This window comes from Staurois parvus, unplaced genomic scaffold (assembly GCF_062004578.1).
Source record: "Staurois parvus isolate SC_StPar_1 unplaced genomic scaffold, SC_StPar_1.0 ptg000018l, whole genome shotgun sequence".
NCBI lineage: Eukaryota > Metazoa > Chordata > Amphibia > Anura > Ranidae > Staurois > Staurois parvus.
In genome coordinates this window covers 13,465,472-13,492,555 of record NW_028317814.1, presented here as the reverse complement: position 1 = coordinate 13,492,555, position 27,084 = coordinate 13,465,472, and the positions used below count along the sequence as shown (strand labels likewise).

General features: G+C 42.0%; 1 protein-coding gene across 1 annotated transcript; it reads right to left on the bottom strand.

The window, feature by feature from the left end:
- Nucleotides 1-9,051: 9,051 nt before the first annotated feature.
- On the bottom strand, nucleotides 9,052-26,595 carry LOC149473098 (small ribosomal subunit protein mS34-like). Its single transcript, XM_089683871.1, has 4 exons — nucleotides 26,566-26,595; nucleotides 17,612-17,704; nucleotides 14,036-14,078; nucleotides 9,052-9,344 (listed from the first exon to the last, which is right to left on the bottom strand). Exons 1-4 carry the CDS (start codon nucleotides 26,593-26,595, stop codon nucleotides 9,052-9,054), a joined length of 459 nt encoding a protein of 152 aa, XP_089539997.1.
- Nucleotides 26,596-27,084: the final 489 nt, after the last annotated feature.

Below are 27,084 nucleotides of genomic sequence, written 5' to 3'. Positions count from 1 at the left end.
TGTAAAACAGATGATTTCTGAATGGCCCACTTGTACCAGAGAACAATTTCAATTAAAATTGACTGAGAAAGATGCTGCCGGATGTCTAGAGATACCCAAGGCGGTGGCCACTCATTTTCAGGAAGATCCTTTTCCCCACACAAACCCGCCGTACAAGAGAAGGGGGGGTTTCAATAACCGAGGCAGAGGCCGGTTTAGGGGAAGAGGGAGGAATAATAGGGGACGGGACACGGGTTGTTTCAACTGTGGGGCTGAGGATCATTGGAGAAATCAATGTCCATATGAAACTCAGGACCACGCCCAGCATAGCCCCTCCCCAGGCCAACCACAAAGGGACCTCCCACAGCAGAATGTGAGGTTTCCTATCTCTTGGCAGACACAATCACAAAATAAATGAAGGTGCCCAGAAGGTGGTATCCCAGCATTCCCGCTTGTCTCTCATTCTTATAAGGAACAACCCCTTGTATCCTTACATATACAGGGCAAATTAATCCCATTTTTGTTGGACTCCGGGGCCACTCGTTCGAGTCTGAGTGAGGATTATTATAAGGGAGAGGTAATGAATGCTGAACCTTCCATGGGAATAAATGGGATACTGACCAAGACTTATAAAACACCGCCTCTTCCAATTTTTGACCCCATACAGGGAATCACTCTGCTAGATCACTCATTCAGAATCATACCCAATTGTACAGTTAATTTGTTAGGGAGAGACCTCCTGGGAGAGTTGAACATCAACTTGAAATCCACAAAGAGAGGTGGTATTGTGGCTCACTCTGCCAAAATGCCAATCATCCCTGCCATGACAATGATTACTAAAGAAGACCCCTCATTTCCTGCTGGAATAATTAATGACAAAGTTTGGGCAAAAAGTGCCTTGGATGTGGGATCCATTTCCTGCACTCCATATAAGGCCACACTGAAACCATGGGCTCAACCTGTGTTTCACAAACAATACCCTTTGTCAAAAGAAAAGGAGGAAGGAATAACGCCCATGGTGGAACACTTTCTCAAGGAAGGAGTTCTTGAAGAGGTGATTTCACCATACAACAGCCCAATAAATCCAGTTAAGAAGCCGGACGGCTCTTACAGATTTGTGCAGGACCTGAGGGCCATTAATGATCTTGTGATTCCCATTGCCCCAATAGTGCCTGATGTACCAACACTCATTTCCTCCATCCCAGCTGATGCTGAGTTTTTCACAGTGATTGATCTGACAAATGCATTTTTTTCAATCCCTGTTGCCAAGGAGACACGCCCAATTTTTGCGTTTCATTACAGGAGAAAGACCCTTGCTTGGTGTAAGTTACCGCAAGGGTATGTAGATTTGCCTGTGGTCTACTCTGTCGTCCTCCAGGCTACCTTAAAGCCATGGACTCCTCGCCATGGTTCAGTTTTGGTTCAATACGCAGATGATTTGCTTCTCTGTAGTGTTAATCGGGCAGCCAGCCAGGGGGATAGTGTAGATCTCATGAACTGGTTATATGAATGTGGTCATAAAGTGTCTAAGAAAAAGCTACAATGGTGTCAGAAAACTGTTGAATACCTTGGTTTTGTTCTCACAAAAGGTGAAAGGAAAGTCAGCCACAAAAGAGCTGCGGCTCTTATGGGTCTGCCCCGCCCATTGACCAAGAAAGACATGCTCACCTTTCTTGGTATGATTGGTTACTGCCGCCAATGGATACCTGACTGTTCCTACTATGACAACATTTTGAGACAAGCCACAGGTTCAGAAATGTCCGATCTTGTGAAATGGTCAGATGATATGTGCAATGCTTTTGTGTATCTGAAAAATGCTATGGTAATAGCCCCTGGTCTTGGTCTGCCCGCATATGATCAAATGTTTCATCTGTATGCTAGGGAAAATTGTAAAACTATGGCAGGGATCCTGGCCCAGGAGCATGGAGGAAAACTCCGCCCTGTTGCTTTTTTCTCAAAAATGGTTCCAGTACAGGTCCAAGGCATGCCTGCGTGTCTCAGAGCACTAGCATCATGCGCTATGGTGGTCCAAATGGCTACGTCACTCACTCTGGGACATGAGACCACCTTACATACCACCCACAATGTGTCTATTCTACTCAAGAATATACATACCCAACACATGTCAGCCCAGAGACTTAGTGGATATGAGGTTATACTGTTGTCAAACCCTAAGTTGAGAATAAAATATACCTCTCCCACTTCAGGTCCAGCTCCAATTTTGAATGCCTTATTAGGCTTAAAGGGAGAGCAGGATGAAGTTGTTCCACAGCATGATTGCCTGGAATTGATTCATCAGGACACCTCCCCAAGACAGGATATGTCTTCTGTGGCTCTTCCAGAGGCACAGAATGTTTTTGTAGATGGCTCTTGCTCAAGACCCACTGATACTGTTTACCATGCAGGATATGCGGTGGTGCAGTTGCCAGATAAAGTACTTGAAGCAAAACCCATCCCATACCAGTCAGCTCAGGCCGCTGAGCTGATAGCCCTTACAAGAGCATGTCAGCTTTTTGAGGGACAGGATGTAAATATTTACACAGATTCCAGATATGCGTTTGGCGTGTGCCACGATTTTGGAATAATTTGGGAAAAGAGAGGAAAATCCATCTCACATTCATCTCTGGTGAAGGCTTTACTCAAAGCCATACAACTGCCAAGATCCCTTGCTATCCTACACTGTAGGGCACACACAAATGAACAAACTGATATTGCAAAGGGAAATGCTCTAGCTGACAAAGTAGCAAAAGAGGCGGCCCTTACCCAGCCTGCCATGATCCAGATGCCAATGCTCACCCCTGAAATGCCACTGTTGGATCAAACATTGCAGGATTTACAGACATATGCTACCTCAGAAGATATTAAGCAGTGGAATGCAGCTGGTGTGACCAAAGATCCATAAACTGGACTTTGTGTCACAGAGGGGAGACCATGCATTCCAAAGGCTAGTGCACCTCTGTTCATCTCACAGTATCATGGAGTAGGTCACAGGGGATGGCAGGTTACATGTGAACTGCTGGATAATGATTTTTTCATTCCTGGCCTTCCCTCTTTGGTAAAATCTTATGTGTCTAGATGCATTACATGCATAAGGAATAACCCAAACAATCCTCACAAGTCACAAGGCAAGACATGAACACCTGACATACCCATCAACACCTTTTACCCACCTACAAGTAGACTTTACACACATGCCAAAGGTAGGAAAAAGACAAGAATATCTTTTGGTAATTGTGGACATGTTTAGCCGCTGGGTAGAAAACTTTGTAACCACAAAAGAAGATGCCCAAACTGTAGTGAGGATCCTCACATGGGAAATTATTCCCAGGTGGGGATGTCCACTCCAGATTAATTCTGACAACGGTCCAGCATTTGTGGCCAAGGTATGTCAGGAATGTCCCACTCCCTGGGCCAGACAGCCACTCATGGTAGAAAGAGGGGATTTGGAATTGATTCAGGAGGAATATGTGAGAAAACGTATTGAAACTTTGGACAAGGTTGAAAGAAATGTTGCTCGCACCTTTCCTCTTTCTTCACAGGAACCAACTCACTCTTTCCAAGTCGGGGACCGTGTGGTGATACAAGCCCTCCATAGGAATCGGAAGCAAGAGTATCCCTTTGGGCCCCCTACTTCTGTGATCGCTGTCACCAGGACCGCTGTCCTGACTGAGGATTCCAAGGCCTGGATCCATGCCAGTCGTGTAAAAAGGGTGAACCAAGCCCCTAAGAAGCAAGACAAAGACACAGATACAGAAGAAGAAAAAGGAAGTGAAGCCGGTGTAAAAGTCTTTGAAGAAGATGACCTTTCTGATGCTCTCACAGAACTCTGGGCAGACATTTTGCTTCCTCATACTAGCAACCCTGACTGTGTTCCTCCCAGTATGGACAATAACTAACTGTATTTATCACCCAGATGATTATGGAGTGATTAAGAGTATATGTAATACCCCCATCCAAGCTAATGACCCAGATAATGCAGAACCAGTGCACACACAAAACCATAGTACACAACATTCTAGTGTCAGAAAGAAACGAGGTCTAACCCGCACTAAGAGAAGGATGAGAAGAATGTCAATACAAGATAAGGGATGGGGGTTACAGGAAACACCAGTCTTGACTACTGAGGATGTAAATCAGACCATAGTGTTTACTCTGACTAAAAACCAGGTGTTTGACCCGACTAAAGTTACTTATGATATTGGACCTTATAATGTGTACATGTGTGGGAGGAATAAGCCCTGTGGTTACTGGGAGAATATATGGTGGACAACAGACCCTCATAAATGGGAGACCCAATCAGCTAGAATTCCCCTAGAGGACATAGGCACCTATCAAAGAATCTCTATAGCAAAAGGCCAAGGGAATATCATTTTCACAATAAGGAACCCACAGGTCAGAGATAGTGGGGAATATAGGTTGGGAATAACTGTGTCAGGAACAGACCCCTGGGCCAACCTCATATTACAGGTAAAACCCTCCCCAAGAGTCCATGTCAATACCATAGACAATTCATTCCCCAAAGTTAGGGATCGACTGGATAATGAGGTGACAGGAGTAGTGATGCAATCAGAAGACAGATTAAGCATTGAAACTGGTTACTCTGACAAAAATGAATGGATTGAATGGGTGAGATGGACCACTAAGAGCAAGGGACAGGGAGACTGTGTTTCATGTGCCAATCCCCGCCCCCTACTTGCCACAGTTCCTTTGTTAGAAGAAGAAACTAATATGTCCTACCTAATTAGAATGTATAAAGATAACATCACTGAGAAGGAATGTTCTGATTTTGTTAAGAAGTTCCCTGTTACCGGATTACGAAATTTACCTTTGGCCTCTAAACCGGTACCAGGAAATTTCACCTGCTTTGAACATGATGATGCTAAGGGTAAAGATTTAGGTACATTTCCACCTAATTACTGTATTAAGACCAACCACACCTCCGCAGAAGGCTACCGGAAGGAATGGTTTCAGGACCACCTGCAGCAACTGTCAGATGTGTGGTGGCTGTGTGGAGATATGAGACTCAGAGCCAGACTCCCCAGCAGATGGAAGGGAAGCTGCGCTCTGACCCATCTTCTCATGCCTTTCTTTATGATCAAAGTAGAAGATGGGATAAGAAGCTTGCCCATCTTGGAAAAATCCAGATCTAGAAGGTATAAAAGAAATGCACCCAGTGGTTCCTTTGACAATAGAGTTTACATAGATGCTATAGGTGTACCAAGAGGAGTCCCTGATGAATTTAAAGCTCAGGACCAGATTGCTGCAGGGTTTGCCTCTATTGCTATATGGGTACAGCCTAACAAAAATGTGGATTGGATTATTTACATTTATTATAATCAACAAAGGTTTGTTAACTATACTAGAGATGCTCTAAAGGGGGTCTCTGCCCAACTTGATGCAACATCCCTTACTGCTTGGCAAAACCGCATTGCTCTTGATATGTTATTAGCTGAGAAAGGAGGGGTATGTAAAATGTTTGGTTCCTACTGCTGTACTTTTATCCCCAATAACACCGCTCCTGATGGAAGCATTACTAGAGCCCTTCAAGGCCTCCAAATGTTGTCTGAAGAATTGGCTGAAAACTCAGGAGTAGAAAATCCACTAGCTGGTTTATTTGAAAATTGGTTTGGTAAATGGGGAACCCTGATGAAAACTATGCTGATTTCCATAGTAATGGCTGCTGCAGTATTAACTCTGTGTGGTTGCTATTGTATCCCCTGCATCCGAGGTTTAATGCAGAAACTTATTGACGCCACCATTACTAGAACCATGTGGAATCAGTATCTTGATAAAGGACCTACTAAGGGCCCCAGGTACCAACCTGTAAAAAAGGTGTAAGGTCACGTGCGTGACCTAAGAGGGGGTTTGAAGGAATCAGCCTCTCAGCATTACCATACCGCCATTTTGTCTCTTAGCCTAAGCTCTGCCATTTTAAGATAAGTATCCATTTTAAAACTTAGTCAGTACTTAAAGATGAATTTGTGTTTTAAGACTGTTTTTTACTTTCGATAAGAGCCTAAGGTTCCTCTTTTCCCTTCAGGTGTAACTTCCCTTTTTCTTTTAGCTAGCACAAGACTGAAAGTCTGCGGTTGGATATATCCTGTTGCAAGATTATTAATAATTATAGCCAATGTTAAATAGGGAAATTGTCTACTTTCTATACTGAGCAAAATTTCATGTTTGACGCACTTAATAATAATTTACATAAATGCCAAATGATTGGGCATGACTGACGTATGTAATATTCTGATTGGTTTATGCATATCTGACAATTGATTGGTTCTTCTATTTCCATGCATTGTTTTAAGTTTCATATATAAGTTTAAACACGGAAGAATAAATTCAGTTCCTTCTGAGATACCACCTTGTGTCTGTGTGCATTTCCTGTGTCTCAGAGGGGGCTCCGGGCCTGAGGACAGACACTGATCAAGGCCAGGGACTGACGGGGGTCAGTGGCTCGAGAGGAACGAGAGTCAATTCCTTTCAGCTACAAAAAGCGTTTACAAGCTGTGATACTTGCCAAAGGGGGCAGTACAAGATATTAACTCTGCAGGGTGCCCAAACTTTTGCAGATGCCATTTTTTTGTTTTCTGTTATTTTGAAAGTGTAAATGATGGAAATAAAATCTAACTTTTGTTGACATATTATAAGAATGTCTAATCTGTAATTTGATGCCTTTTGGAGATTTTTCCATCTTTCCTTGGCTTCTTTATGCACATTAATACAAATATTTAGCTGGGGTGCCCAAACTTTCGATCCCCACTGTATATACCATGGTTTGTGGACTCTATAACTTTCCTACAGACTAATAATATACAATAATTTGGGTTATTTTCACTAAAGAAATGTAGCAGAATACATTTTGACCTGAATTTGTGAAAAAAGGTTATTTATTTAAAACATTTTATAACAGAAACAAAGAAAAATGCGTGGTTTTTTTTTCAAAAGTTTGTGTTTTTTTGTTTATTTAGCAAAAAAAAACTCAGTGGTGAATAAATACCACCATAAAAAGCACCTTACAGCATCTGTCTCCATCCTGGGGATAATGGGATCCTGCCGACATTGGGGATCCCTGTAGACCTGCTCCGCTGCCTGGAGCGGGGAATCGGGTTCTGTTTGACCCCCATCCGTAGAGCTGGAGGTTCACGGCCTACGTGGCTTCCGAGAGGGGCCACACTATATGCCACGGCTCATATATCCCCTCCCCTCGATGTGCTAGTGTCCTGCGATACCATGGGCAGAGTTGCTTCCCTCTGATGTGGGTTCAGTTTCCACCTAGTTTAAACTTATTCAGTAATATTCAAGAAAATATTTTTCCTAACAAATTCATTCAAGACCATATTGCAAAAATGAATACACCTCAATGAAAGTCTTAGACGCAAAGCTAAGTTTTAGACAATAAAATCCTAATTAACAAGAATTCAACTACAGGTGAGTCTAAATATTCATTAAACAGGTGTACAGCAGTTGATTATAAAAGGGCATTACTTAACAAAGAAAACCCCTCCCATTTCATGCTGTCAGCAATGGCACCACATGGAAGAGAAATGTCACAAGGCCTGAGAAAGAAAATAATTTCTTTACACAAGAAAGGTGAAGGCTACAAGAAGATCAGCAACACTTTACTTATCAGTCAGAATTCTGTATCAAAAGTGATACAAAAATTTAAAAAATATGGAACTGCAACCATCTCACAGAGACTTCCAGGCTGTCCACGGAAGTTGACACCTCGACAAGAGCGTCTTCTGATGAGAGGGGTTAAAGAAAATCTCCATGCAAGTTCATTGCAGTTGTCTAAAATAGAAAGCAAAAACTGGGGCAATTGTTTCCTATGACGCAATATGGCGTATACTGCAATGGCATGCATAGGAATGGCATGCATGGGTGTCATCCACATAGGAAACCTCTCCCATGCACAAAAAATCCTGCCTAGAATTTGCCAGGGAGCATACTCAAAAAGAAGACTACTGGGACTCTGTACTCTGGAGTGATGAGACCAAGATAAATGTTTTTGGAACTGATGGCTTCAAAACTGTACGGTGTTGCAAAGGTGAGGAGTACAAAGAAAAATGCATGGTGCCTACAGTGAAACATAGTGGTGGCAATGTCCTTCTGTGCTGCCGCATGAGTGCTGCTGGTGTCGGGGAGCTGAATTTAATTCATGGTATCATGAATTCACTGATGTACTGCTCTGTATTGAAAGAGAAGTTGTGCACTTTTCCAACATGACAATGATCCAAAACACACATCTAAGGCCACTGTTGCATTTCTGAAGAACAAGGTGAAAGTGATTCAGTGGCCAAGTATGTCTCCTGATCTGAACCCAATCGAACACCTATGGGGAAATCTTAAAAGACAAGTTGAGCATCACTTTCCATCCAGCATCCAGGCTCTAAGAGGTTGTTCTCGAAGAATGGAAAAATGTAGATGTTGCAATGTTGCCAACTTGTTCATTCCAAGCTTAGAAGACTTGGTGCTGTCCTTACAAATCATGGAGGTCATACAAAATACTAGATATAGTAGTTTTTGTTGTGGGGTGTATTCATTTTTGCATCAACTAATTGGAGTAAAACTGAAGATTTTGTAATCTACGTTATACTATTAACCTTACTTTCATGTAATGAGCAAAACAAATGTTACATAAAACTCAGTTTTGCCAACATTTTGGAAATTGTTCTTGTGTTGAGATGTTGAATAAAATCTTACTTTTCAAAAGGGGTGTACTCATTTATGCTGAGCACTGCATATATGGAATGCCTTTAAATTCTCAGTAGCACATAATGGTGTGATTTTATATAAAGTTTTATTACAGCCCAGTAAACATCAAATAGGAAAGTCCAACAGTTACTTATGGTGTCATTGAGTAAAAATGACAATTTTCAATTACGGAAGGTGTTGTGTAGTCTTTACTCAGTATGGTCTATAACTGAAAACAACCCTCAACAAAGAGCAGAGCCCACAACCCCAATTACCATGGCACTTTGTTGCCATTTTGGTTTGAAGGTCACGCTGCTGACAATAAACTGTACATGAATCCATGTTTCTAGGAAGTAGCAGAAGTCCATGGCCTTATCACACTGGTGTCCCTGTTTTGGCTCTCCTCACTTTAAGCTCCTTTTGGAGCTCATGATCAGATTCCCGTAATCTCCCAATGTCCAGCATGGGCTCTGTTAAAGGCTTTCCTTCTTTCTGCAACTGAGCCAGAGCAATAGCCCTCAGTAGTGGTGGGTATGGCACATAGCGGACAGGTTCTGGCTCCGGCAGAGGGATAAATTGCTTGAAGTTCTCTTCTTCATGCCGTGGTATAAGACGCCAGTCATGGTACATGACTTTGCTGATCTCCTGCTCTTCAGGCACGGTTTTACCTGGGTGAATGAAGAAGATGACCATCAATATAAGATCATCAAGTCACTCTACCTAAGATAGGCTCTGCTTATGATCCTGGATGAGAAATACGCTATATGGCCAAAGCTACAAGGACCCCACTCCAAATAATTGAGTGAATGTGTTTTAGTGAAGGGTACTGTTCATTCTACAATTCTCTAGCATACAAAGACATTTAGATTTGGATGTCAAGCCTACTACACACGGGCCAAATGTCGAGCGGTATTTTGGCATCTTCCAATTTTTATTGGATATTTGGCCCGATGTGGTAGCCGGTCTGTCAGAAGCCAGACGTTCGGTCGGCTTCTGTCAAAGAGGCATGATTGAAGAAGGTCTGCTGATCAGCTCCTGATCAGTGCTCTCAGCCAATGGCTGACAGTGTTGACCGAAGTGTTCTGTCCGGGATGGGGGGCATCCCTGTCAGAACCCAATAGCACAGCAGGGGAGCTCGCTGTACCAATATCGGATCATTAGTATACTATGACATACAAAGCCATCCACAACACTGCCCCAATTTACATATCTGATCTTATCTCTATCACCCAAACCGTACTCTTTGCTCCTCGCAAGACCTCCTACTCTCTAGCTCCCTTATCTCCTCCTCCCATGCTCATCTCCAAGACTTCTCCAAGGCATCACCCATTCTCTGGAACTCCCTACCCAAATCTATCAGACTATCACCTACTCTACTTACCTTTAGGCGATCATTAAAATCTCTCTCTTCAGGGAAGCCTATCCCGCCCTCTGCTAATACTGGAATCCTCTATGCTTCCAACCACTCCATCCCCCACAGTTTTACCTATTGTACCACTCACCCCTCCCTCCTAGATTGTAAGCTCCAAGGATCAGGGCCCTCAATTCCCTCTTGTATTGAACTGTATTGTTACTGTATTGTCTCCCACTATAATGTAAAGCGCTGAGCAAACCATTGGCGCTATAAAAATCCTATATAACAATAATAATTAGTACAGTGGCTCCTCCTGAGCTGTCCGTTTTTTTTCTCATTCAGTGTGTACCAGGCTTTAGTGCAAATAAAAAAAGTATCATGGACAATACTCGATTGTTCCTAAAGACATTCAGACAATTACAATCTGGTGGCAATTGTTCAATACGAATACCCTTAATTAACCTGAGATGTCCAACAAACTCATATGGGTTTGATGGTCAATAAATGTCCGCAAATCGTTAACCATATAGTGTACTTCACTCTCTTTCTTAACTACCTGCCGACCGCAGATAGCCGAATGACGGCTTCACTGCGGCCGGCCAGTTCTGAGTGGACGTCATATGACGTCCCCCCAGAACGCGCTCTCCTGCGCGCCCCAGGGGGCGCGCACCCGGCGATCTCCGTGATCGCTGTGTCCTACAGACACAGCTGATCACGTGATGTGGTAAAAGGCCAATCACAGCGCCTTTTACCACCTGATCAGCGGTGTCCAATGACACGCTGATCAGAGGGAAATGCAAGTGCCGGTTCTCGGCTGCACTTTCCTCACGCTGTCAGATCGTGAGGAAAGTACTGCCGAGAACCTGCAGTTGTCAGAGCGGGGATCGGCACCGATCATCAGGGCACTGATGATCAGTGCCCTGATGATCGGTGCCCAGCAGTGCCACCCGCAAGTTCTGCCCACCTGTGCCCAGCAGTGCGCCCACTAGCTCCGCCCACCTGTGCCCAGCAGATCACCCACCTGTGCCCAGCAGTGCATCCACCTGTGCCACTCTGCAGTGCCACCTACCTGTGCCCAGAAGTGCCACCTACATGTGCCCAACAGTGCCACCCACCTGTGCCCACCCACCTGTGCCCACCAGTGCCACCCACCTGTGCCCACCCACCAGTGCTGCCCACCAGTGCCACCCACCAGTGCAGCCCAGCAGTGCTGCCAGTCAGTGCCACCAGTCAGTGCCCAGGGGTTGTGCCAGTCAGTGCTGCCAGTCAGTGCCCAGCAGTGATGCCAGTCAGTGCCGTCTATCAGTACCCATCATCAGTGTCACCTATCAGTGCCACCTATCAGTGCTGCATATTAGTGCCGCCTATCCGTGACACCTCATTAGTGCTGTCTATCAGTGCCGCCTATCCGTGCCTCCTCATTAGTACTGCCTATCAGTGCCCTTTAGTGCTGCCTATCAGTGCCCATCAGGGCCGCCTATCAGTGCCCATCAGTGCTGCCTCATTAACGCACATCAGTGAAGGAGAAAAAAATGCCTGTTTGAAAAATGTTATAATAGAAACAAAGAAACTTTTTTTTTTTTCAAATTTTTTGCACTTTTTTATTTATAGCGCAAAAAGTAAAGCGCCCAGTGGCGATTAAATACCACCAAAAGAAAGCTCTATTTGTGAGAAAAAAATTATCAAAATTTCATATGGGTACAATGTTGCATGACCGTGCAATTGTCAATCAAAGTGCGGCAGCGCTGAAAGCTGAAAATTGGCCTGGTAAATAAGGGGGTATAAGTGCCTGGTAGGCAAGTGGTTAAACAGCTTAGTTCATCAATTACTTTTCTACACTGTTTACCAAACTATTCACTGCAAACTCTACAAAGAATTAAAAGGAAACAATAGGGGTTATCTACTTAAACTGGAGGGTGCAAAAGCTGGTGCAGCTCTGCATAGAAACCAATCAGCTTCCAGGTTTTGTCAAAGCTTAATTGAACAAGCTGAAGTTAGAAGCTGATTGGCTACCATGCACAGCTGCACCAGATCCTGAACGCTCCAGTTTTAGTAAATCTATTCCTATGTATATGTGTAAGAATGTATACTAGAATTTGGAAAATTAATATAATGAGTTAGTTTGGCCAATTATTTTTTTTTTTCACATTTCATAACCCCTCATTTGCTGTGGCTTCAGTTTGTGTTGCTTGCCTATGAGTAAAAGGTCGGATGTTGCAATCAAATTTTATGGCATACTCCCTTTCAGATGCTATCATTTGAAGGCTGCACTGGGTTCTAAGCAGTCCTGCCAGAAAGACTTGCTTTTTTTTTTTTTCTTCAATAAAGTCATCTGCAGACAACAGGATCTATGAAAACAGAATTATATAACAAAATGCATCCCCAAGATTCCTCTACGTTGATATGTTCCCTCAAGACTAGCTGGACGGGATCATCAGAGAGCATGTACGCACGGTTTTAAGCAAACTCCCACACCCCTTCCTTTATAGAAAACAGTATTTTAGATGTCATCCAGACATTTTTACCACCAACCTTAATTATTAAACTAATTGTAAAGGATTGCTTTTTATTTTTTTTTAACCACTTCCTGTCCAGCTGTTGTATATAAACGGCCAGACGGTGGCAGTACAGGGTCGGGTAAACATTTATAAACAGCCTCCCCGCCCCCTGCTTGTGCGCACTCCCTGGGAGCACTGTGATCTAGTGCCCGCTGTGTCCTCCGGACACAGTGGAACACCGATCGTCGTATGGGACCTCTGTGCAAGGTACCGATCATGTAATCACTGATTGGCCAATCAGTGATCACATGCAGAGTATTAAGCAAGATGTTACTTCTGACATCATTGCTTACTACGTGTGAAATCTGTGAATGATCACAGAGGTCACATGGTACAAAGCTATTCACAACAGCCTTGTACCATGTGACAAGCTGTGACCAATCACAGCTCACACAGTAGTTCTCAATGGCTACAAGAATGCAGCCAGAGAGAAGGAGCAATGATTGCTTTTATAGCCTTTATGGGTGTAAAAGCAATCAGTGAAAAAAAAAAAAAAAAATCTTCATCACCCCCCACAAGTAGTAGTGTCACCATGGTGACACTGTACTGCTAGGGCGACAGTATGTTAACATAATAATAATAATAATAAAAAAATAAAATAAAAATGTACAAACAAATGTTTAAAAATTATAATTTTGGTTATAAACTAATTTGGGTTATTTATTTTTTTTTTTTACTAAAAAGATAAACGGAATAAATTTTGGCCAAGATTTACGATGAAATATTATTTGCAAACTTTTGTAAGAAAAACACTTTTTTTCAAAATTTTGGGACTTTTTCATTTACATAGCAAAAAAAAATCTCAGTGGTGAATAAATACCACCAAAATAAAGCTTTATCTGTTTAAAAAAAATGCTAAAAAATTCATATGGGTACAGTGATGCATGACCGCGCAATTGTCATTCAAAGTGTGATAGCACTGAAAGCTGAAAATTGGCCTGGACAGGAAGGGGGTAAAAGTGTCCGGACTTGAAGTGGTTAAATAACAAACATGTTATACTTAACTGCTGTGTGCAATGGTTTTGCACGGAGCAGCCCCAATTCTCCTCTCCGTGAGTTCCCCTGCTGGCACTCCTGGCTCTTTGCCCCCACCGAGTGCCCTCATAGCAAGCATGCTTGCTTCCGAGCTGGCTCTGTGTGTCCATAGACGCACAGAGCGCGGCTCCTCCCTGGCTCTGATTGACAGCAGTGGGAACCAATGAGGAGGGAGAGAGCCAAGAGAACGGCTGCTCCTGTGCACACTGCTGGATTGAGATTGGGCTCAGGTGAGTACAAGGGGAAGCTACATGCAGAAGGTTTTTTTTACCTTAATACACATTAACTTTCCCTTAATAATTTCGTTGAACTAAAATATTAACATGGATTTCTATTAAACTTTTTACAGTATGTTTTTGGTCTGTTGCTTTTTTTTTAAATTTGTAATGACATTTAATGTACCAGGACCTACCGCGATATGTTAAATAACCCCAGGCTTGCCCATGGTCCATGTTCTGGAAGACACAAACACAAGTTAAAATATGTAAATTAAGATTAAAGAATGAGCACACTGTTAACAAAACCTAGCTAGTTTCATATATTATTTAGGAAAATCAAGCAAGTTGGCAAACATAACCTTTCAAATTTATCCATCCTCCTTCGGTCACCTTAGGTCTTCAGAGTTCTTCAGTGGTATTCTAGAATCCTGCAGCTATCTTCACTGGAGTACATCAAAGAAAACACCCCTTAAACCTCTTTATGTGTGCGTGCTCTTAGCTGACAGTCTTTCAATAACAACTCTAAATTATAATCTGTCCCTATCATAAGTATACACTGGAGGTTTAACTAAAGTTCTGCAAGATGTAGCTGGTACATCTATCATGAAATCAACAGCTCTCAGTTTGTGCTATCTAAACATACACTATATTGCCAAAAGTATTGGGACACCTGCCTTTACACACACATGAACTTTAATAGCATCTCAGTCTTAGTCCGTAGGGTTCAATATTGAGTTGGCCCCGCCCTTTGCAGCTATAACAGCTTCAACTCTTCTGGGAAGGCCGTCCACAAGGTTTAGGAGGATGTCTATGGGAAGGTTTGATCATTCTTCCAGAAGCACATTTGTCAGGTCAGGCACGAATGTTGGATGAGAAGGCCTGGCTCACAGTCTCCGCTCTAGTTCATCCCAAAGGTGTTCTATGGGGTTGAGGTCAGGACTCTGTGCAGGCCAGTCAAGTTCCTCCACCCCAAACTCAATCATCCATGTCTTTATGGACCTTCTTTTGTGCACTGGTGCACAATCATGTTGGAACAAGAAGGGAACATACCCAAACTGTTCCCACAAAGTTGGGAGCATGAAATTGTCCAAAATATCTTGGTATGCTGATGCCTTAAGAGTTCCCTTCACTGGAACTAAGGAGCCAAGCCCAACCCCTGAAAAACAACCCCACACCGTAATCCCCCCTCCACCAAACTTTACACTTGGCACAATGCAGTCAGGCAAGTACCGTTTTACTGGCAACCGCCAAACCCAGACACATCCACTGGATTACCAGACAGAGAAACATCTCCACTGCTCTAGAGTCCAGTGGTGGCATGCTTTACACTACTGCATTCAATGCTTTGGATTGTACTTGGTGATGTAATGCCCGGATGCAGCTGCTTGGCCATGGAAACCCATTCCATGAAGCTCTCTACACACTGTTGTTGTGCTAATCTAAAGGCCACACAAAGTATGGAGGCCTTTAGCTACTTACTCTGCAGACAGTTGGCGACATCTGTACACTGTGCAATTCAGCATTCGCTGACCCCACTCTGTCATTTTACGTGGCCTACCACTTTGTGGCTGAGTTGCTGTTCTAACCAGTTTGTTATAATACCACTAACAGTTGACCATGGAATATTTAGTAGTAAGGAAATGTCACGGATGGACTTACTGCACAGGTGGCAACCTATCACAGGACCACACTTCAATACACTGAGCTCCTGAGAGTGACCCATTCTTTCACAAATGTTTGTAGAAGGAGTCTGCATGCCTAGGTGATGATTTTATACACCTGTGGCCATGAAAATGATTGGAACCCCTGAATCCAATGATTTAGAGGGGTGTCCCAATACTTTTGGCAATATAGTGTATATACTGGAGCAGGGTGGATAAAAATCAATGATTTTTTAAAAAAAAATCTGATTTGTTTTTATTTAAATCTGATTTTTTTTATTTAAAATCGGATTTTTTTGAATAAAATGCTTTTTGAGAAAAATATATTACCATCCAAAGGTTATTCCATCATGAAATAAAGATTAGTTTTTTAATTATGTAGAATAAGGCTGTATATGTTTAATTTTTTTTGGTAAATAAATTCCATTACTACATTCACAATGTCATGCTCTTCCAGAGGTTTTTGTAAGATTATTGGGCAGTTTCTCTGCCTACAAGATATTATCACAGATGCTTGGTTTACTTTTGCAGTTCTCAAAACTGAATTTTACTCAGCGGAGATCACATGCCTCTTCTTCACAGCAAAAATGTTATAACATGAACAGAGTTAAGAAAAAGACCTTAATCCTAACTTCTACAAACCTATGAATACAGAATCAACCCCTTCACTGCTAAGTTTCAAGAAGTTCAGTGAATAGAATAGAAACAATATTTTTCTGATTGTTTGGAGTGGAATAGATCTGCACAAGAAGAAAGTGAAACTAAGTGTGAGGAGGAAGGGGCTGACAGTCTAAGTTTCTTAAAATATATATATTTTGTTTAGCCAAATTAGTTACCAAACATGGATGTTTGTTTAAGGAAATCACATATGCTGGAATGTTATTGTTTCAGTTAAATAAATCTATTTAAATTGTTATTATTAAGGTAATGATTATTTTTCTCCTTCCTAAGTACAACAGAAAAGTTGTCCAAATATGAATGATTAACCTATTAAACTGGGGATAAAAAAACTAATATGAAAAGTTGTTATTCTAAAAATCTTCATCTACTTGCATATTAAAGATATACCAGCAAGAATCAGTCTTTATGTAGAAAACTAGGATTTAAATCAAGCCTTACTGACTAGTGATTTAAATTGTGATTTAACTCAGTTTGATTTAAATCAAATCCACCCTGTACTGGAGTATTTGTTACATCTGAACCTATGTCACCATACAATAAATAATTTACTATAAGAATAGTGATATGTAGAACTGTAGGGAAAATTATGGCAATAGATCTAGGAAGGTTCTATGTATTATTAAAAGAGCAACCTCAATGACCCTTTACCATCCCTGTGTTCTATTTTTGTTCCCCTCCTATCTTGTTAGCAGGGTTACCTTCAAAATACATACTTACACATCCAGCTGATATAGTGTTGTCCTGGGTCAAACCACCGATCCACTGCAGCATTCCAGGTCTTGCTCCACCATCTCATTTACTTACAACATCAGGGGGGAACTATCTATTTTGGGTTCTTGTAGCTGGCCTCATGATGGCATGCATGTTTCACTTCATCAGGGGGCTGGCTGCAAGAACCAGAGCCTCAGCAAGCCCCCTGATGACGTGGCATTGTAAAGTACCCCAAGGCCTCCCTCCCTTGATGCACCAGGAGGGAAAAAAAAAATGAAATGAGGTTCCCATGGCATCACCACAGCCCCATATTACACATGACCCCACCTTGGCTTCTAGCCCACAAAAATGAACACAACATGCAGAAGACGTAAGAGGCAGGCAAGCAAGTGTGCTGTCTTCTCTACCATGTCCATGTGTGCAGTATCCTTAAGGGCTGATTCACACTAGAATGCTGCGCGGGTTTCGTGCACCGCATTCTGAATGCGCTGCCCTTGCGACCTGCAGTGGGTGTCAGTGCAATATTACTGACACAGTAAACACAGTGCATTGGCCCACACCACATTGCATGGTACAAAAGTATGAAGTGTGAATCAGTCCTTAGAGTCTGATGAGCTTAAATACCATGGTGTGTATTCTGGCTAAGATTGTCAGCGCCACTTTCTACCCTCTCAATTTTGCAGGACGGCGGTCATGATCTTCTGAACTCTCCCTCACCTCAGCTCTGTAATCCACTTTGACCTTAGTAATATTCCAGTAGCAAGGCTCATCGAATTGCTCCAGCCAGGACTTCTTGGTCACCTCTATGTTCTTACATGCAGGGTTTACAAACAAATGGGGCACATTGAGAACTGGCTATATATATATATATATATATATATATATATATAGTCTTTTGGCGCAAGCTACCATTTCAGATTAGTGTTTGGCAGCTTTTTTGGAGGACCAGAAGAGGGTATCTGCAAGGTTAGGCCTTGTGTTCTTACATGTAGAGTTTACAAGCAAATTTGACTCATTGAGAGTTGGCACTATATAAATTGTCTTTTGGTGCTTGCTAACATTACAGATCAACTTTTTGCATCATTGCAAATCACACATATATGTCTACATTGCGTTGTTGATTGATCTCTTATTGCGCAGGTCTTCTCCAAGATGCAGGGTCAGAAGGTATGCTGGAAGCTCTGAGTTCAGCTGGGTATACTTACTCCTTAGAGCCACACTCTGTGCCATGGAGCATTACCTGGAGAAGAGAGATGCCTGCTGACTGGACATGTGTAGTAAGTTGTGATTGGAACAGACAACACGTTTTTGTATTAGAGCCGCTTATATTTAAAGTGGAAGGATCAGTCAACTCCAAACTGATATTTTAGTTCTTTGTAGGTGCTGCTGAGATAAAATGCCTGTTAGTTCTTTATATCTCCTGGGGATTCTCTTATTGAGATCTTTGTTGAGCATCACAGGTTTTCACAACTGATGTGGCCATTATGAGATGTCCCATTCTCTCTATTGGGTTTTCATATTTATTCTAGACTGCGGAAAACATAGCCAGAGCAAAGGTGGCCAGGAACAGTCATGGATTATAGCAGGAAGATCTCCCTGTAAGAGCAATGAAGATCTAAGAAAGAAACCTGGGGCAGTCTCAGTCTGCCAGACGTCACCTGCAATAAAATATCCATCTGAGAGGGTTAGTCCTATTTGAGGAAATCTGTACTATTATTATTATGCAGGATTTATATAGCGCCAGCAGTTTGCACAAAGGATGACAGTACAGTTACAATACAAATTAATACAGGAGGGATCAGAGGGCCCTGCTCAGTAGAGCTTACAATCTAAGAGGGAGGGTCAATTGATACAAAAAGTAATAACTGCGGGGGATGGGCTGATAGAGAAAAATACATGTACCGTTGCTAGGAGGGGGCAGGATAAGCCTCTCTTAAGAGATGAGGTTTTTAGGGATTGTCTAAAAGTGGACAGGGTAGGAGATAGTCGGACACATTGGGGAAGGGAGTTTCAGAGGATGGGAGTACCTTTGGAAAAGTACTGAAGGCAAGAATAAGAGGAGGTAACAAAGGAGCTGGGGAGCAGGACGTCTTGGGAGGAAGGAAAAGAACTGGAAGACTGGAATTTTGAGACTAGGTTAGTGATGTAGCTGGGGGCTGAGTTGTGGATAGCTTTAGAAGTTGTTGTAAGTACCTTGAATTTAATTAGTTGAGTAAGCGGAAGCCAGTGGAGGTATTGTCAGAGAGGGGTGGAGGACACTGAATGGAAGCCAGTAGAGGGATTGTCAGAGAGGGGTGGAGGACACTGAATGGAAGCCAGTGGAGGGATTGGCAGAGAGGGGTGCAGGACACTGAATGGAAGCCAGTGGAGGGATTGGCAGAGAGGGGTGGAGGACACTGAATGGGGGCCAGTGGAGGGATTGGCAGAGAGCGGTGGAGGACACTGAATGGAAGTCAGTGGAGGGATTGGCAGAGAGGGGTGGAGGACACTGAATGGAAGCCAGTGGAGGGATTGGCAGAGAGGGGTGGAGAACACTGAATGGAAGCCAGTGGAGGGATTGGCAGAGAGGGATGGAGAACACTGAATGGATGCCAGTGGAGGGATTGGCAGAGAGGGGTGGAGGACACTGAATGGAAGCCAGTGGAGGGATTGGCAGAGAGGGGTGGAGGACACTGAATGGAAGCCAGTGGAGGGATTGGCAGAGAGGGGTGGAGGACACTGAATGGAGGCCAGTAGAGGGATTGGCAGAGAGGGGTGGAGGACACTGAATGGAGGCCAGTGGAGGGATTGGCAGAGAGGGGTGGCAGACACTGAACAATTGGTAAGAGCAAATAGGAGCTGTCAGTACTAAAGTCTCTTTTGGAAATTCTAGTTGCTGGACTATTATGCTAACCCAAAGGCTTTTAGTACTTTGAGTCAATAACTCAGATTAGATGAGCCGTTCTGATTTTTCTCTGGGTTCATTAGCTAAATTCTTGCCCTAGGTTGGAAATAGAGATGAGCGAATCGAACCAGGCGAAGTGGAATTCGTTTCGAATTTCAGGAAAAATTCGATTCGTGCCGAATCCGAATATTAGCCAACTTCGGATGCACGAATCGAATTTTTCCCGATCAGCCGGCAAAAAGTGTCCCTGCAGAGAGCTCCACTATTTCTGACAGTTCTCTGACAGTTCCTTCACATTTACAGCGGTTGAAACATTGTATCTATTTGTTTCCATTTAGGATACAGATGTTTTTATTCGGAAACAGATACAATGTTTCAACCGCTGTAAATGTGAAGGAACTGTCAGAGAACTGTCAGAAATAGCGGAGCTCTCTGCAGATACACTTTTTGCTGTACTGGAATACCTCTTCTTTTCATTCTTCTTTTCATTCTTCTCATTCTTCTTTTCATTCTTCTTTTCATTCTTCTTCTCATTCTTCTTTTCATTCTTCTTCTTTTCATTCTTCTTTTCATTCTTCTCATTCTTCTTTTCATTCTTCTTCTTCTTTTCATTCTTCTTCTTTTCATTCTTCTTCTTCTTCTTTTCATTCTTCTCATTCTTCTTTTCATTCTTCTTTTCATTCTTCTTCTTCTTCTTTTCATTCTTCTTCTTCTTCTTTTCATTCTTCTTCTTCTTCTTCTTTTCATTCTTCTTCTTCTTCTTTTCATTCTTCTTCTTCTTCTTTTCATTCTTCTTTTCATTCTTCTTCTTCTTCTTTTCATTCTTCTTCTTCTTCTTTTCATTCTTCTTTTCATTCTTCTTCTTCTTCTTTTCATTCTTCTTCTTCTTCTTTTCATTCTTCTTTTCATTCTTCTTCTTCTTCTTTTCATTCTTCTCATTCTTCTTTTCATTCTTCTTTTCATTCTTCTTCTTCTTCTTTTCATTCTTCTTCTTTTCATTCTTCTTCTTCTTCGTTGTGCCCCGTGACTGCCCAAATGAGTGAAGTGTGCGGTGATTCTAAGATCGACGGCACTCATCTGCATGTCATACTGACTGACAGTATTATTTCTCTTCCCCAGCAGACTCCAAGGGCATTTAAATTAAAGGTACAGTGTTCTGCACTAATATAAAGGCTCTCTGAAGCCTAGAAACCCTTTTAATAAGTTAAATTCGCAGCGAATAAATTCGCATTGAATCAAATTTCTCCCGCAAATTCGGCGAATCAGCCGAATTGAATTTTTGAATAATTCGCTCATCTCTAGTTGGAAGCTCTGAATTTATTGATGCCAAAAATAGCCAAACAACAAACATTTTCAGGGGAAGGTCAGTAATGAAGGCATCCAGGCTGTGTCAGTACTGGTTTCCTTTATGTTATTATGTTAAAAAGAGAATAATACATTCTAATAATTCATATTTTATGAGAAAAGGTTTCCATTGTATTCTTTTTATGGCACCACCTTTGTGCACAAACAGCAAGCCACTGCACACAATGTAATTCTCACACACTGTTTTCTGTAATTCCTTTTACCTATATGCAGAATACATTTTTTAAACCTGAATGCCAAATGCTAAGCATGTATATAATGTCATCATGTAATCTGGTAAGTATTCAGTAAACTATAATCAATGTATCATAAAACTAGCATACAGTGTTAAAGTGGAATTTCACACAAAAGAGGGAGTTCTTTTTTTTTGCCGCCAACTCACCCCCCAACATGTTTGGTCATACGTTGTTACGTTACGGTCATACTGGGGGGGGGGGGGGTCGAGCGGGTATCTAGTTTTGACAGGTATCTGCTCCCACTTCCACTTGGATTGCTTAGGCAATCCGAGTGAAACTTCGCCCAGGCGATCCAAGAGAAACTTCACCCCCACCCCCCTCTTAACCCGCAACATTTTGGGACACATCACAAGTCCCAGAAAGCTGCAAGACCATTCACAAAGTGCAGCTCAACTTGTGCATGCGCAGTAGGTAGCTGGCTGTGAAGCTGTTAGGGCTCACTGCGCACTTCAATTAATAAACATGCTTGCACCGGGCTGCCAAAGACCAGTGAGTAACCAGCCCAGGTGAGGGCGGCACTTGATCCATGGATATCTAAATATCCTTATAATGAAAGTCAGTAGCTACAGTATTTGTAGCTGCTGACTTTTAATTTTTTGGGGGGACTTTGAAAATCCTCTGACTTGATATCAGCCTGCACAGGGGGCACTAAGACTGAGAGAGGTATTCTGAGCTTATCATGGCTAACACTGGGAGCAGCCTCCAAGGGTGGGAATCAGAGGGATGAGATCATCAGTATTGGGCAGGGTGGATAAAAATCAATGCTTTTTTTAAAAAATCTGATTTTTTTATTTAAATCGGATTTTTTTTTAATAAAATGCTTTTTGAGGAAAATATATTACCATCCAAAGGTTATTCCATCATGAAATAAAGATTAGTTTTTTAATTATGTAGAATAAGGCTGTATACGTTTAATTTTTTGGGTAAATAAATTCCATGAATCCATTCACAATGTCTTGCTCTTCCAGAGGTTTTTGTAAGATTATTGGGCAGTTTCTCTGCCTACAAGATATTATCACAGATGCTTGGTTTACTTTTGCAGTTCTCAAAACTGAATTTTACTCAGCGGAGATCACATGCCTCTTCTTCACAGCAAAAATGTTTTAACATGAACAGAGTTAAGAAAAAGACCTTCATCCTAACTTCTACAAACCTATGAATACAGAATCAACCCCTTCACTGCTAAGTTTCAAGAAGTTCAGTGAATAGAATAGAAACAATATTTTTCTGATTGTTTGGAGTGGAATAGATCTGCACAAGAAAAAAGTGAAACTAAGTGTGAGGAGGAAGGGGCTGACAGTCTAAGTTTCTTAAAATATATATATTTTGTTTAGCCAAATTAGTAAATAAACATGGATGTTTGTTTAAGCAAATAACATATGCTGGAATGTTATTGTTTCGGTTGAATAAATCTATTTAAATTGTTATTATTAAGGTAATGATTATTTTTCTCCTTCCTAAGTACAACAGAAAAGTTGTCCAAATATGAATGATTAACCTATTAAACTGGGGATAAAAAAACTAATATGAAAAGTTGTTATTCTAAAAATCTTCATCTACTTGCATATTAAAGTTATACCAGCAAGAATTAGTCTTTATGTAGAAAACTCTGATTTAAATCAAGCCTTACTGACTAGTGATTTAAATCGTAATTTAAATCAGTTTGATTTAAATCAAATCCACCCTGGTATTGGGGGATTAAGTAAGAAAATTGTTACTCTACCGGGACCAAAGAAGAGAATTTTTACCAAAACAACAGCAAAATTATACAACAAGAACACAAACAGTAACACTAGCACTGTAATAATATGTTATGAGGCAAAAAGAAGTATGTGTGTGTGTGTGTGTGTGTGTGTGTGGGGGGGGGGGGATAAGGAGTGCACATAAGACCTACTACAAATATTTACTCAGAATGGTGATATAATGCCAGCTATTGAGAGCTGCTATCTTGGGGTGTCCTCTCTTCCTCTTAGATTTGGTTCACACCTGCAGATGCAACCAAATGCAGGTGCATTTCCATGTGTGGCATGAATGGCAGCCTGTTCATTTCCATGGACTGCTCTACACACGAGAAACACAGAAATTAAGTTCCGAACTCTTTTCATTCAGCTAACACAAAAATATTTATGGATTTTCCAATCGCTGTTTTTATATTCCAGGATGGTCTGGATCTATGTAAAGGGAAAGAAGAGCAAATGCTGATTCTGGTGGAGCCTAGAGAATTTCTCAAGAGTGTCTTCTATTACATTCAGGTAAAATTTGGAAAGGTGAAGAACATGCAGATTTATATATATTCTGTATCTGCCACCCCTCTCTGCCAATCCCTCCACTGGCTTCCCATTGCCCAACGGATAAAATTCAAAACATTAACAATAACATATAAAGCCATTTATAACTCTGCCCCAAATTACATCACCAATCTTGTCTCCAAATATCATCCAAACCGTACTCTCCGCTCCTTGCACGACCTTCTACTCTCTAGCTCCCTTGTCTCCTCCTCCCATGCTCATCTCCAGGACTTCTCCAGAGCTTCCCCCATGCTCTGGAACTCTCTACCCCAATTTATCAGAATATCGCCTACTCTGCTCACTTTTAGGTGATCTCTGAAAACCTATCTCTTCAGGAAAGCCTATCCTGCCCTCAGCTAATAATGGAATCTTCTACTCCTCCTACCAGTCCATCCCCCACAGTTACTAACTTTTGAACCACTAGCCCCTCCCTCTTAGATTGTAAGCTCCAAGGAGCAAGGCCCTCCTATCCCTCTTGTATTGTTGCTGTATTGTCTCCCGTTATATTGTAAAACGCTGAGCAAACTGTTGGCGCTATATAAATCCTGTATAATAATATACTAATAATAATATAGGGACCCATGGGGCATATAGCTCAATATCCATGTGCCATATGTACAATAATTGCATTTGCTGAGGTCAATTATAATAGATGTAAAAAAAGGTTTACAGTATGTGTCCTAGATTTTTTATTTTTTTGTGCTTAAAGTGTTACTAAACCCACAACAGTAAAATCAGTCTGTATATGCAGTAAATCATGCTTGTTATACTCACTGTGGAACCTAAGGGGTTAATCCTCTGCACTGTGTAAAAATTATGTTTGATCCAGACTTCTCTGATCCTCCCCTTCTACTGCTGTCCCCAATCCATCTGCTGATAGAACAGAGCCTTGGAGACAAGCTGCACATGCACAGTTTGGTGTGTATTGCTAGAGACCTTTTTTTATTTTCTTGGGAGAGTGCATATATCCAGCACAGGGTCAATAAGCACTGTCCAGACAGAGGTTTAGGGGTCATGCAGCCTCATAAGTCAGTCGGGAGAATGAAAACTCCTCCTACCATCTTTATCCAGTACTCTGCTGGACATTGATAGAAGTCTCAGGACTGCTCTACCCGCTGATAAAATAAAAGGTACTTAGCAGTTTATATTTACTAAAATAATTATATTTCCATGTTCTATGTACTGTGGGAGGCCAGATATAGTTAATGCAGGGTCCAGGGTTTAGTAACACTTTAAAGTGGAGTTCTACTCACTTGTCAAAAAATAACTCATTAGCTACAAAAACTGCTGACTTTTAAAAAACAGCCATTTACCTGTCCCTCGGTCCTGTGGTGTGTCTCCCGCAGCCCGTTTCACCGGCCGTCCTGGATTCCAGGAGGCCAGCAGGCCGTCATGTATTCCAGGAGGCCGGCATCTTCAGTGTGGGCACCCAGCTGTGATAGCTTGCGGCTTCACAGCCGGGTACCCACTGCACATGCGCGAGTAGTGCTGCACTTCCTGAATGGTCCTGTAGTCTTCTGGGACCTGTCACGTGTCCCAAAAGACTACAGAGAGGGAGGGAGGACAACTTCTGTTTCCAATCGCCTAGGCAATCAGACCGGAAATGGGAGCAGGTACCTGTCAAATTTGGGCACCCAAAGGTGCCAGTCCTTAATGGGGAGCGGGGGAGCAGTCCTTAAAGCGGAACTTCACCTTTTGGGAGGAGCTCCGCCTTAAGGCTCAGTTTACATCTGTGCGTTTAACTGCGTTTTTATCAAGTTCCTGTGAGTTATGTGTGGATCAGTTTATTAATTTCAGTGGGCTTCCCTACATGTAGGAATCATGGTAAAGAAGCCCCTGACCCCTGTTAAAAATTATGCCGCATCAAAACGTACCCTGCATTTCAGTATGTGTGAAAACAGACGCATGGGAGTGCCATTAGGAGTTGATAAATACTACTACTACTAATAATAATAATTAATTAATTCAGAAATATTGGCACTGCCACGTGTCTGCCAAAGGACAGCCCTTTTGTTACCATTTAGTAACTTATATAAAGAGAAGTACAGACTCCTGTAGTGTTGGCTCTGAAGAAGAGGTTGTGTCCTCGAAACGCGTTAGCCAGTTGGTCATCCAGGGTTCCATCGTATGGACTCAGATGTTGTTTGGATCATACACCTTGTTCAGTTTGACATACCTGTGTTATTATGTCCATTGTGAGTATGATACCTATTTTTGTTTCTTTAATACATTATTTTAAACGATAATGCACTAGGTCGGTGCGCCCTTTTTCTGTTTCTCCATTTGTATCCAGTGTATTCGGACCACCCCGGTCTGTTGAGGGCAGCAAGCAGTGCATATTCCAGAAAATTCCAGAACATTCTTATTAGGTCTACTGAGTCCTTTCCTAGCGCAGGAGTAAAGTGTTTGTTGTACAGGATGTTTTGCGTCAGGAAAGTGCACAATTTTGTTCACAACCAACAGTAGTGTGAATCTTACCTTAGAGAGACTTGAAGTAGTAAAATGTTGCTAAATGTCTATGTATATTTCAGTTGTTTTCATTTTGGGAGATTATACGTGGAAGTAGTTTAATTACAAAGGAATATGTAAGAAAAGGCATGTACTGTAGATGGATATAGAAAAGATATGAAGTATACAGATAGAACAAAGGGGAAAACAAGGGAGTGATGCGAACTGAACCCACATTTTCTTCCACTCAGGCTTTAGATCACCTGAGCAGCCATTTTTTTTAATAACAACAAAAAGGTACTTTTTTTACTCAAAAGAATGTCATGGTAAAATGTTCCCATATTGATTCATGTGCTTTCTAATTTGTAATGATAGATCCGCTTTCATTGGTATTAAAAGCATGGCATGATCGGGGTGGAGGTTGTGTTTAATCCTTTCACTGGCACTGACGTAAGGGCAGAACTGCTTGCAGTAGGCCATGTCAGTAATCCTTTTTGCAGTTGCATTCCCTTAAGCCAAGGGTCTCCAAACTTCCTAAACAAAGAGCCATTACTGTGCTTCAGACTTTTGGGGAGCCGGATTGTGGCCCTTGGGAGTAGAAAGGTCCTAACATGAGTGGGAAAACACAATGCCCCATTTTTGGTGTCAGTGGGAGGAATTGTGCTCCATCATTGGTGTCAATTGTTGATGTCATTAAAGGGAGTTGTGTCCCTTCATTGGGATCAGTGATGGGGGGAGGTATGGTTGGTATCAGTGGAAGAAATAGTGCCCTAAGGGCTGGAAAAAACAAGCAAAGGCCTGCATCTGGCCCCCGGGACACAGTTTGGAGACCACTGCCTTAGTCTATAAGCTAATAGCCACTACGCTGATCATGAACTTATGGCAGAGTGGTACCTGAGACTCTCCTAATTCATGAAGGGCCACAATCAGCAGCTGCCGATCATAACCAGTGAAAACATTGCCAAAGTG

Excerpts from the sequence above, each read along its gene's own strand:
- LOC149473098 (XM_089683871.1), bottom strand. The coding sequence starts at position 26,595 with ATGGCCTACTGCAAGCAGTTCTGCCCTTAC. Across the intron at positions 14,079-17,611 it reads AAGTGGATTACAGAGCTGAG|AACATGGACCATGGGCAAGC; the intron begins GTGAGGGAGAGT and ends TGTGTCTTCCAG. Across the intron at positions 9,345-14,035 it reads GGGTTATTTAACATATCGCG|GTAAAACCGTGCCTGAAGAG; the intron begins GTAGGTCCTGGT and ends TCATTCACCCAG.